This window comes from Pristiophorus japonicus, chromosome 6 (assembly GCF_044704955.1).
Source record: "Pristiophorus japonicus isolate sPriJap1 chromosome 6, sPriJap1.hap1, whole genome shotgun sequence".
Taxonomy (NCBI): Eukaryota; Metazoa; Chordata; class Chondrichthyes; family Pristiophoridae; genus Pristiophorus; species Pristiophorus japonicus.
Window position 1 is genome coordinate 5,038,019 of NC_091982.1, and position 12,551 is coordinate 5,050,569.

The 12,551-nt window shown below is 49.8% G+C and overlaps 1 protein-coding gene across 1 annotated transcript in view; it reads right to left on the bottom strand.

Moving 5' to 3' along the window:
• Window positions 1–5,440: 5,440 nt before the first annotated feature.
• The window catches only part of LOC139265084 (rho GTPase-activating protein 6-like), a 202,526-nt gene continuing 195,415 nt past the window's right edge, over window positions 5,441–12,551 (bottom strand). Inside the window, exon 12 of the mRNA XM_070881975.1 lies at window positions 5,441–6,258. Within this exon, the coding sequence (XP_070738076.1) occupies window positions 5,612–6,258 (647 nt within the window). The 3' untranslated portion in view covers window positions 5,441–5,611. The remainder of the gene's footprint in view (window positions 6,259–12,551) is intronic.

Sequence of the window (12,551 nt, forward strand, 5' to 3'; positions counted from 1 at the left end):
TTGACATTAGTTCTAATTTTTTGATGCACATCAAGGTGAATGATATTAGCGCTGGGGAACTGGTTATGTTTCCCATTTGAGCAGCCTCAACTTTGGCACATTTACAAAATAAATATTGTGCAATTTTTGAAACTTTTATAAACAATACCCCGAAACGATGCACTTAACGCACGTCACATGGGCCTTAAAAAAAATATGCACAGTCTCAGATTATGCACTGCCAGGTCAGTTATCGTCCAGGTCAGATATAGGGCACAGCTGCTCTACATTGCCCCCTCAAACACTCCTAGTTCAATTATAACCCAGGTTAGATAAAGGGCACAGCTCCATTCACACTGGACCATTAATCCTAGGTCAAACACATTACACGTTAGATGCAGCAGAAAGTTGCCTTTTCAACTATCCCATTTTACATTTCTGGTCAAATCCAGCATGGATAAATCACGGGGTACATTTTCCTGAACCCTGCCTAAATAATGGCCGGAATTTTTTCCAAAAAAAACGGGTGCGTTTGGAATGTGGGGGCAGTTAAATTGTTACAAATGGGATTCCTGACCTGATCCCTCCTCCAACCCACCCACTTTTGGTTTTATTGGAGGTGGGACAGGCAGGATGGGCAACCAACCCGCTCCCAGGGAGAGAAACCTTAATTTAAATAGTGTAATGAGCTAGGAAGCCTCTTTTCCCCCCGTCCATTTTGAATATAATTACCTGTGGACATGTTTCATACAATTCGGGAAACCCGGCAGTTAAACCGAGGCGAGGACTGCTGCATCCAGGAGGTAAGTGGCTTTATGTCTATCGCCTGGATTCAGGGACCCGACCTAACTCACCCCCCGTGATTGGAGAATCCCTCATGAGGCCTTCGATCAGCCCTCCAGGCCTCCAATCCGCACCATGAGGCCTCCCCGTCCCCTCCACCGATGATGCTGAGGTCAGCCACAATCCTCCGATGACCGGACCCGATTCTCTCTCCCACCTGCCGATCCCCAATCCACCTCGTCCACCAACCCCCACAATCCCTGAATGCCTACCCCTTAACCACCACCCCCCCACAATACCCTCTGCCCCGCTCCCCCCACCCCACACTCCCCCCCCTCCCACAATACACTCTGCCCCGCTCCCCCCACCCCACACTCCCCCCCCCCACAATACCCTCTGCCCCGCTCCCCCCACCCCACACTCCCCCCCCCCCCACAATACCCTCTGCCCCGCTCCCCCCAACCCACACTCCCCCCCCTCCCACAATACCCTCTGCCCCGCTCCCCCCACCCCACACTCCCCCCCCTCCCACAATACCCTTTGCCCCGCTCCCCCCACCCCACACTCCCCCCCCCTCCCACAATACCCTCTGCCCCGCTCCCCCCACCCCACACTCCCCCCCCTCCCACAATACCCTCTGCCCCGCTCCCCACACCCCACACTCCCCCCCCTCCCACAATACCCTCTGCCCCACTCCCCCCACCCCACACTCCCCCCCCTCCCACAATACCCTCTGCCCCGCTCCCCCCACCCCACACTCCCCCCCCTCCCACAATACCCTCTGCCCCGCTCCCCCCACCCCACACTCCCCCCCCCCCTCCCACAATACCCTCTGCCCCGCTCCCCCCACCCCACACTCCCCCCCCCTCCCTCCGGACCGACCCCTTGCATCCACAGGCCAGGGAATCCGAGGACTCAGCTGCACATCAGGCCCTGCCATTAAATCATCAGGGCCTGCGGGAAACCCAGCCTCCCGGGTTTCCCTCCTGCCTCAGAGGAGCCCCGCTCCCAACCTGTCTCCCTGGAGAAAATTCCGGCCAACGTGTCTCAGACTCAATTTCAGAATAGAAACCCCAACTGCACCAGCCATCCTTATGGATTCCCTAGCCTGCAGATGTGAGGGTTCGTTCCGGAGGGAAGGGGGGGAGAGGGGGGCTGGGTGGGCGCGGGGGGGGGGGGTCGGCATGGGGCATCGGAAGGGGAGGAGGGGTTTGGTGTCACAATTTAATGCTAATTGGCATCAAATAATAGTATATTTACTGTGGATCTTTATCCAGAAGCAATTGCATTGACAGGCTGTCCTTAACATATTTCACATAGGATCCTTACAGCCAGAGAATTTGGCTGGGTTTGGCCTCAGCTTCTACAGGCGAAAGGGGAACGTGCTAACACAATGGCCCCGGTATTAACGGGGAGCCAGGAAGGCCCAAATTGGCTGAAGAACCCAGCAAGGCCTGTGCACGGAGACCATGTTGATCTGAACAGCAGGGCCTCAGTAACACAAGCTCCGGCCAAATGGGCAGCCTAGCCTGCGGGTGAGAGGGAACACTTGGGGCAGGAGGCTACAGCTGGGGCCCCTTGAGGACAGTCCCTAGACCTGGGATGAGAGCATCAGCTCTGGTGGGCAATCGGGAGGGCTGGGGTGTTAGGGGGAGGCGGGGGGAGGCCTGCGATCAGGAATTCTGGGGGGAGGCTGGAGATCGGAACTAGGGGAGGCCGAAGGCTACTTTATGGGGCCTGTTCCTCCTGGCCCATAAGCTGTGCTAAAAGAGACACATCTCTTGGGGAGCCAACAGCTCCTGCCTCGGATCAGTTGTTAGGAATCCCACAGGTTGGGTTTCCCCCTCAGTTACTATTAAATTTAAGTGGCAACGCGGTTGATATCAAGCCTAATCGTGCCCTCGCCCAATGTCCAACCACCGTGTACTTTCTAATAGAGGTAACATAACAATCAGGATTGGGAACTCCAGTTGATTTTTTCTCTTCCGAATCCAGGGCCCCAACTACTGACTCAGCTGAGAATTAATTATTTATTTTAAGCAGTGTTGCTGATTAATTTACCACTAGGCCACACATATTATACCTTGTCGTTAGTATCATGCCACGACTGAAGTGAATGAAAAAATCTGAAAATCACAGCCCACATAACAAACAAGCTACAATACTTCTGGTTCACCAGAAAGCACTAGACTAGAGGGGTTACAATAACAAGTAACAGGTAAACATAATTTCAAAGCAAATTACACTTAATAAAAACTTATTTTGATACAAAAGGGATCATTGATCTCTATACAATGCAATTGGGTATCCTGTACAATTAGAGGAATGTCCAGGATGATATAAGAACATAAGAACATAAGAAATAGGAGCAGGAGTAGGCCATACGGCCCCTCGAGCCTGCTCCGCCATTCAATAAGATCGTGGCTGATCTGATATCCTCCAGGATAGCTTTAATTTCAACTATTTGTAATATTTATACTATTAATTTGTTTAGCTGATGTTCTGTGTTCACCAAGTTGAGAGAGATTAATGCTGGGACATTTCAACACCAGTGTCGGGATCAATTATTCCCAGCTGATATTTCCATTTCGCATACCAACCATCCCTGTGGCTTTACTGAGTAGAACTGAAAAGTTAGTGTCACATTATGGGCTTGCACCCAATAGGAACGAAGTTGACATTTGCCCAAGATCATTTAATGCAGGACTTATAAATCAAGCAGAGGGGAGACTTTCATTTCATCATTCGGTGTTACATTCAAACCCATAGTACACAGCTGAAAAGGCAGTGGGGCGGAATTGAGTGCCTTTGTGGCACTAATGGAGTGCAAAAGGCTTTGCCACCGGGCACGGCGATGCCATCGACTCCCGTCATATTTGTCGGGTGTTTTGCGGCGTCCCGATCTCCTGCACCCGGAAATTGTGATGTCGTCGCCGTGCGTATCGCCCCAGTGGTGCCCCGGACCCCAAATTGACATCCGCCCCCTGCGGGAGCGCCGGACAAAAACACCGGCAGCTGCAGGAGGCGTGCATTGGGTAAACGCCCGCTTCGAGGGCGATGATTAAAGGTGAGGTGGCCGAGGTCTGTAAAAAAAAAAAAATTACCTTTTTTCTTCCAGTTTTCTCCCCCGAGTTCCTGCCCGCGATCGATCGGCTTGAGTGCAGGGCTGATCGCGAGGGATTGCGGCTGCCGTCGTGGTCCAGGAAGGTACTTTTTATTTTGCAGAACCGGCAGTGATGGCCCTTCCCTTTAAGGGAGGGAAGGAGCTTTTGAACGCGGCAGCGCTGCACGGCCCAGTCTGCATCGCGGCTGAAGTCACCGCCCCGCCTGCTGCTGTTTGTGCTCCAAGAAGGACGTGTTCTCGGAGTGCAAAGGGCAATTTTTTTTTTTAAGTTTTAACTCATTAGAGCCTGGGTCTAGCTTCTCAAACTTTTAAAAATGAACACCCCCAAAAGGCAATAGTGAATTTCTCCCCCAATATCTTAGTCCACCAGTGCAAAGATTTTATCAGTCCAATACTCGGGAGGAAATGGAAATTCAGAAACAAGACACAATTCAGCAATGGAATGCCTCCTGATCATACACCAGTCTATAAACTCCAACAAAATGGCTACCCAACCACTCGGTTAGCCAACCCAAGGGTGGGCCGAAATTGCCCCTTTCTATAAGGCCCCTGGCCGCCTGAATGCGACAGCCATGGATCACCGCGGAGGGACCGCCTTTTTGGATATTGCCCTCCTTTAGTTTTAGGGCAGTGTATGGGACCGCCTCCCCCGTTTTCCCGCCATGTCGTGCATGCGATGACCCCTTCCCGAAATTGCCCCACGGGAAATTGTCCCTCTCTTTGGTGCCAGGCCGCTGGCCCGACCGAAACCCTTCCCGATGGCCCGGTGTTTGCCACTAAAGTGGCTGCAGAGTTCGCAGCAGCCCCTCCCCTTTAACTGAAGGGGAGGGACATTGTGACACGCCAGCGCGATGACGTCATCAGCTGATGACTTGGCGTGTCGGCCACTCCGATCCGCCCCCACTCACACCCCGCTAGTGACGGCTACTCCGACCCGACCGCACTTCTACACCGATGATGACACCACTTCTGCCCCACTCAAAAAAAAAACCCACAAAGACCTGAATTTCTCCGGATTGTCCACCGCCTTCGAAATCGGTAGTTGCACCCCGTTTTGGGCGAAGAGCAATTTCAACCCCGTGAGTTTAATAGTTTTTATAAGCGTTCAATAAAAATAGTTCTTGAATTCAATACTTGATGCAAGGTTCAAAGGCAGGCAGATATTCTAGAGTTTTGTTTGTTTTCTTCTGGGGGTTAAGGAGGTTTTTTTGCAGAAGATTTCCTCAAGTGATTACATTGAATAAATTAGGCAGAGTCCATGATAGAAGAGATTGTACAGCGGATGTGGAAAGAGCAGGGTTCAGGGATCAAACTGTCTTTCCTCAGTCCAAACGCCCTCATTCCTACAATCCCAAAGGGCCTGGACATTCCTTTAAGTGTTAACAGTTCAAGGCCGCAACACAATGAAAAAGATTGTGCTTATTTTAGATAAAGTACAAATGCATAAAAATATAGGAATTCAAGTTTTACTAAAGCTAAGCTTCTGCACAGAGCACAACTGCGAGTGAAAACAGGAAGTAACATGTAAATATTTATCAGGAGCGATTCTGTAGCATTTCATAAAAGGGCAAATAATAGCCAAATTGGAGATTAGTTAACGCGGTCCAGTACTACAGTTTACAGAATGATGTATAGCTAACATGAAATAATGAATGCAAAATGTTCCCCAAAATGTTGAAGTCACTTCCCTTTTGGAAGTGTTCAGTGAATGGGAAATTTCTAAAGTCATACAGCAGTTTCACGAAGAGAATTTGTTTTCTGATCACTTCCGAAGTTGTAGTGCTGCGGTTGCTGATGTCTCTGTTCTTTGGTTGGAGAGCTGTCCCTGATGTTCCTTTTCACCCACACATTAGCTTCCACTCCCTCCCGACTTGCCTCATTTTGTAGTGCCTCACTCCTCTCAGACGCCCGAGGAATGAAGCTAGATCCAATCGTTAGTTTTTTGCTCAAATACTCATTGTCGGATCTGCTGGCCACTTCCCTGAACTTTTTAAAGTCTCCGCCCATTTTAGCAGTGCATGAATGCAAGATGGGACTTATATATTTTGGACAAAGCTCTGAACGAACTCGTCTCAGTTTAGTTGCTGTTTTTGTATTCTTCGTCAGTTCTTCAGTGCTGCCTGCAAAGAACCGTGTGCAGTTCAGACTTGTGAGTGTGCGATGGCTGTGGTGCTCTAGCTGGGAATCGGTAGCTGAGGACACATGCGGGGACGTGCTCGTCGGAATTAAAGTTGTGTTCTGTGTCCTGCACTCTACTTCTTTCACAAATCCTCTTCTTAGTTCCGAAAGAACTGCTGTTGTAAGGTCCTCTTGTGAACATGATGTCCTCCGATGACTGAAGGGCCATTTCTCAGCAGTCTCTTCACGTGGATCTAAAATAATTGAAGAAAGAAAAGAGTATGAAAGCTAATAATTTCCTGCTCATTTTTGCTAACTCAAAGGGGAGAAGCCAAAGATTTACAAACAACTTTTAATCTCAAGATAAACTTTCCTCAGCAACCAGCCTCCAAAGGACTTATCTTTTCTACAGAAAAGAACCTTGACCTGTGCAATCTTTCCTGATAAATATGGGGGTCCGAATTTGATCAAGGCCTCCGCCAGCCCAAGTGCCGCCCAAAGTGCCGCTGATGGCCGCCGAGGAACCCGACGGTATTTTGGGCAGAGTTTTCATCGCCGAAGTCCCTCGAAGGTCGGCGGGCGGCAAATCAACGGCATACGCCGGCAATCTGGGCAGCAGCCGGCAGGAGGTCTCATTCTCGCCCAAGTGCCACCGAGGATGGAGTCGGGCTCAGGGAGGGTCAAAGAGGTAAAAATCATCAGCAGCAAAAAAAAAAAAAACCCCATCTTCAGGGGACCCCAATCCAGGTAAGTACCTGTAAAGAAATAATTTTAAAACGTGCCACTTACCTTTTTTTTTTTAACAGGATCCTGACACTCAACGTTCAGGACAGACCAGCCTCCACGCAGCAGTTCACCGCCGCCCTGCCACCGACTCCCGCCCGCACCAATCCGGGCACCTCGGCGGGCGGGAGGTCCCTTACGTCCATCAGCTGTCCGCTGACGTCGGCGGGCGTTTCCCGCCGGCTCTCCCCTCCCGCCCGCTCCAGGCCACGGCGAAAGTGCCACTGGGCGGTTCGAGCAGAGGAATGCCGGCGGCAGTGGGCGGCAAGTTCACCAAAACCAGCCCCATAATCTCTCAGCCCTGGTATCCTTGCCACAGATACACAAAGTGTAACTTTGAATTTTCTTTCGTAGAAACGATAGATTAATAATTGTAATACTGATTTTTCACCACTAGATAGAGCCAGCAACTTAAGAAATTATGGGCTAGACGTTCCACTTCACATCGCCCATCTGTGGCCCATCTATGGCCCAAAACGGACCTCTATCGCCCATTTTGAGCAAAAAGTGGAAACTAGGCCCAAAACATCGCCGGAAAAACAGGTGCCGAAGTTTCCACTTTGATCGGCGAGATGATCGCCCACACAAGGCCCATCCCGAGTTTCAGCACCTAGCATGCACTTCGCTGGGCCGATGCAAAGTCCAAATGAGTGCTGAGAAATAGTTGCTTTCACTGGGTCTAAGAGAAGGAAATGGACACTACGGACGCCATTTTGAACTTCAGAGGAAGGGTGGAGAATTAGTTGTGAGTTATTTAGAGAGTTAGTTTAAAGATAATTGTACTCAGAATATTGGAACAGGGAATATAAAGAGGTATTATCAAGTTATTTTTGGTAAATATGTTTTATATATTGAAATTATTTTGTAAATAGCTCTTACATAGTGAAGTTATTTACTGATATTGTTGGGGCCTATGAAACTGACTGGTATACAGCGTCGAGAGTACAGAGAGTGCAGAGTACAGTGATTCGAGAGTATAGAGTAGAGAGATTATTAAAATGAGTGAAAGTAATTATCGATAGTGATTATGGGGCCTATGCTTTCCCTGCCTTTAACTGTAACTGCTCACACACTGGTTACTGAAAGGATCAATCGAAGAGGTGGCACAGTAATGCGTAGACGGAGACAGAGACAGAGGAGGAGAACGTACAGCCAACGAAGGTACTTGGAAAAGCAACCTTACCTGAACTTGTCTGAAAACGCTTGTCTTAGGAGGCTGCGATTCCAGAAGGAGGTCATTGATGAGATATGCCAACTCGTCAAGGATGATCTGCAGCCTTCCAGCACCATCAGAACCGCTGAGGTGAAGGTTACTGCTGCCCTAGCCTTCTATGCATCGGGATCTTTTCAGGCTTCAGGTGGCGACATCTGTCTTATCTCTCAGCACACCACACACTGCTGCATTCGACAGGTGACTGAAGCCCTTTACACTCGCAGGATGGACTTCATAGGCTTCCCAAAGACCAGGGAGGCACAGACCGAGGGGGCTTTGGGTTTCTCGAGAATAGCAGACTTCCCCAAGGTGCAGGGAGCAATAGACTGCACGCACATTGCCCCGAAAGCACCCTTAAAGAACGCAGAGGTGTTTCATAACAGAAAGGGGTTCAACTCACTAAATGTGCAGCTTGTTGTCGACCACAATCAAACAATTTTAACAGTGAATGCTACACTTCCTGGCAGCATCCATGGTGCGCACATCCTACATGAAAGTGCTATCCGTGACCTGTTTGTCAATCAGCCAGAAGGTCATGGTTGGATGCTGGGGGATAAAGGATATGGCCTTGCCAGTTGGCTGATGACCCCTCTGCGTAATCCCGTCACTAAAGCACAGAAACGGTACAATGAAAGTTGTCATGTTTGTAACCTCACATAACTGTAACCTTTATGTAACAACACTGTACGCTATATACACCTGAGAAATGCACACCTTGACCACAGTGGGTGAACTTGTGGGAGACACTCCTCACCTGGTCATCCAGGGATGAAGGGAAGACCCACGCAGGGTCATCACTTCTTGTTCCTGTGAATAAAGTTACAGGTCACAGAGTGACCTTGTCTCCAGTATGTGCCTTGTGTTGATTTGCTGCAGTGTGTAAGGACATAACATTTGGCGACGAGAAACGGGAATCAACGACTCAAGAGAATGGCCACCGGTAGCACGGAGGAATGGTATTGTGTTGGTGAGGACTGGGACGATTTTATTGAGAGGCTCCAGCAGAGCTTTGTCACGAAGGACTGGCTGGGAGCGGCAGCGGCTGACAAGCGAAGGGCGCATCTACTGACCAGCTGTGGACCTAAGACGTATGCGTTGATGAAAGACCTGCTCGCACCCGAGAAGCCGGCGGACAAGACCTTCGAGGAACTCAGCAAACTGATCGGTGAGCACCTCAAACCGGCGAGTAGTATACACATGGCCCGACACCGATTCTACACGCACCGACGTCGGGAAGGGCAGAGCATACTGGACTTCGTTGCGGACCTTTGGCGTTTGGCCAGCCTCTGTAAGTTCACAGACGCCTGCAGGGGGGAGATGTTACGGGATTTCTTCATTGAGGGCATTGGTCATGCCGGGATTTTTAGGAAGCTAAATGAAACCAAGGACTTGACCTTGGAAGCAACGGCGTTGATGGCTCAACCCTTCATGGCGGGGGAGGAGGAAACCAAGATCATATACCCGCGCAACTCTGCTCCCAACGTGGCGATGGAGCAGGGAGTTAACATGGTAAACGCAACTCAGAACCCCGCAGGCAGGCAAGGGCAATTCGACACCAACCAGGCAGTAACAGACTCTAGGGTGGGCCCTCAACACAGACAATGGCAGGTTGAAAGGACATTTACACCATCACAAGGGACAATATGTCCCGGGATGGGACCATTGACACCCACAAACAGAGTGCTCAAGAGTAATCAAAGAATCAAAGAGGTAACAGCTCTTTTGTTCACAACAATCTCAGCTCATGCTGGAGGTGCGGGGGTAAACATACCGCGAAGACCTGCCGGTTTCAACACTTCATCTGCAGAAATTGTAACTTGAGTGGACATTTAGCCAGGATGTGCAGGAAGCCCACAGTGAGGCTGGTTTACGAAGTGGATGAACCACAAGAGGGGTCTGCAAGGCAGGGGTATGCCTGGGACACAGCAATGGATGCTGAAGTTCAGTGGGTCCAGGTGGCAAACATCCACAGCTCATACACAAAAACCCCACCTATGATGATGAGAGTACTGTTAAACGGCTTCCCGGTACGCATGGAGCTGGACACAGGAGTCAGCCAGTCACTTATGAGTGTCCAACAATTCGAGAAACTGTGGCCACTCAGAGCTAGCAGACCCAAACTAGAACACATTGACACGCAATTACGGACATACACCAAAGAGATCATCCCAGTGCGAGGCAGTGCAATGTTGGTGGTCACACATAATGGATCTCAGAACCGGCTGCCACTCTGGATTGTCCCGGGAAATGGTCCCGCGCTTTTGGGGAGGAGCTGGCTAGCCGAGATGAACTGGAAATGGGGGGATGTGCACGCCATTTCATCTGTGGAGCGAAGTTCATACTCACAGGTCCGACTAAAGTTCGAGTCATTATTTCAACCTGGTGTCGGGACTTTCAAAGGCACCAAAGTAAGGATCCGCATCACCCTGGACACCACACCAGTGCACCACAAAGCCAGAGCTGTGCCGTATGTGATGCGGGAGAAAATTGAGAGTGAGTTGGACAGGTTGCTAAGAGAGAGCATAATTTCACCCGTTGAATTCAGCGACTGGGCAAGCCCCATCGTCCCTGTCCTAAAAACGAATGGCTCGGTCAGGATCTGTGGCGACTACAAGGCCACCATCAACCGCGTGTCCCTTCAGGACCAATATCTGCTTCCGAGAGCGGAGGATCTTTTTGCCACGCTGACAGGTGGCAAGCTGTTCACCAAGTTGGACCTCACTTCGGCCGACATGAGCCAGGAACTGGCAGAAGAATCCAAGCTACTGACCATAGAAACAGAGGCCCCAAGTTTCCACACGCGGCGAAAAAGGCGCCCCTCAGAGCTGGGCGCCTGTTTTTCGCGCCGAAAACGGCGCCTGAAAAAAAACATGCTATTCTTGAGCTCCTTGGAGCTCGATGTCTGCTTGGCGCGGCGCACAGGGGGCGGAGCCTACCACTCGCGCCGATTTTGTAAGTAGGAGGGGGCAGGTACAATTGAAATGAGGCTTCTTGGTGCCGGCAACCCTGCGCGTGCGCATTGGAGCGTTCGCGCATGCGCAGTCTGAAGTAAACATTGGCACTCGGCCATTTTTAAAAGTGCTGCAGAAAAAGTGAAGATTTGTTTCTTGGACCCCTGCAAAGGCTTGCATTTTAATTTTCTTGATATTTCTGTGTGTGAGGGAGTGCTTTTAGCAGCACTGCTGAATAAATCACCTGCTGAAATCAGTGAGTTCAGCTTTTCACTGCTAAACTTGCAGAACCGGTGCTGCATTGGTGCATGCAAATTAAGGACTGTGTGTTTGGAGAAATAAAAGTGCCAATTCAACTTTGCAATGGATCAACTTCCACCAAGAACAAAGAATTTCTTGCATGAGGAAGCAAACCATTGCATAATATGTGGTGCACCCATTCTGCAAATTTAAATATAAAGATGTCGATGTGGCTGCCTCTCCCTGTCCAAATGGCCTCAGTCAGTCCCCCACACAGCTCGAAGGCTGCTGGTGCTCCCGGCCAGCCACTGACGCCGCTGCAATCCCATGGCCGAATGGCCTCAAGTCCGTCCGGGTGCTGCATCTTCACGGGGAATGAAGGCCTGCCTCAAGCACCAAGGCTGCTTGCTGCCTGCCCCCGAGACCGACGCCACACCGCTGCCTGAAAGGCCTGCCTGAAGCACTTTCACACAGGTAGGAAGATGGTTTATTTCATCTTTTCTTTGCATATAAATTTTTATTCAGGTTGGATTTATTTGTATAATATTTGTATAAGTATAACTAAGGATTGATTGTAGAATTTAATGACTTCCCCCCCCTCCCCCCCACCCCCACCTCGTTCCGGACGCCTAATTTGTAACCCGCGCCTGATTTTTAAAAGTGTAGACAAGGTTTTTTCAAGCGTACAAAAATCTTCACTTGCTCCAATCTAAGTTAGTTTGGAGTACGTTTTCACTGTGGAAACTTTCAAATCAGGCGTCAGTGGCCGGACACGCCCCCTTTTGAAAATAAAATTCAGTTCCAAAGTGAAACTGTTCTACCTGACTAGAATTGCAGAAAACTAAATGTGGAGAATTCCGATTTCTAAGATACTCCGTTCTACACCAGTTGCTCCAAAAAATCAGGAGCAAATCATGTGGAAACTTGGGGCCATTGAAACATAGAAAATAGGTGCAGGAGCAGGCCATTCTGCCCTTCGAGCCTGCACCGCCATTCAATGAGTTCATGGCTGAACATGCAACTTCAGTACCCCATTTCTGCTTTCTCGCCATTCCCCTTCATCCCCCTAGTAGTAAGGACTACATCTAACTCCTTTTTGAATATATTTAGTGAATTGGCCTCAACAACTTTCTGTGGTAGAGAATTCCACAGGTTCACCACTCTCTGGGTGAAGACGTTTCACCTCATCTCGGTCCTAAATGGCTTAGCCCTTATCCTCAGACTGTGACCCCTGGTTCTGGACTGCTCCAACATTGGTAATATTCTTCCTGCATTTAATCTGCCTAAACCCGTCAGAATTTTAAACGTTTCTATGAGATCCCCTCTCATTCTTCTGAACTCCAGTGAATACAAGCCCAGT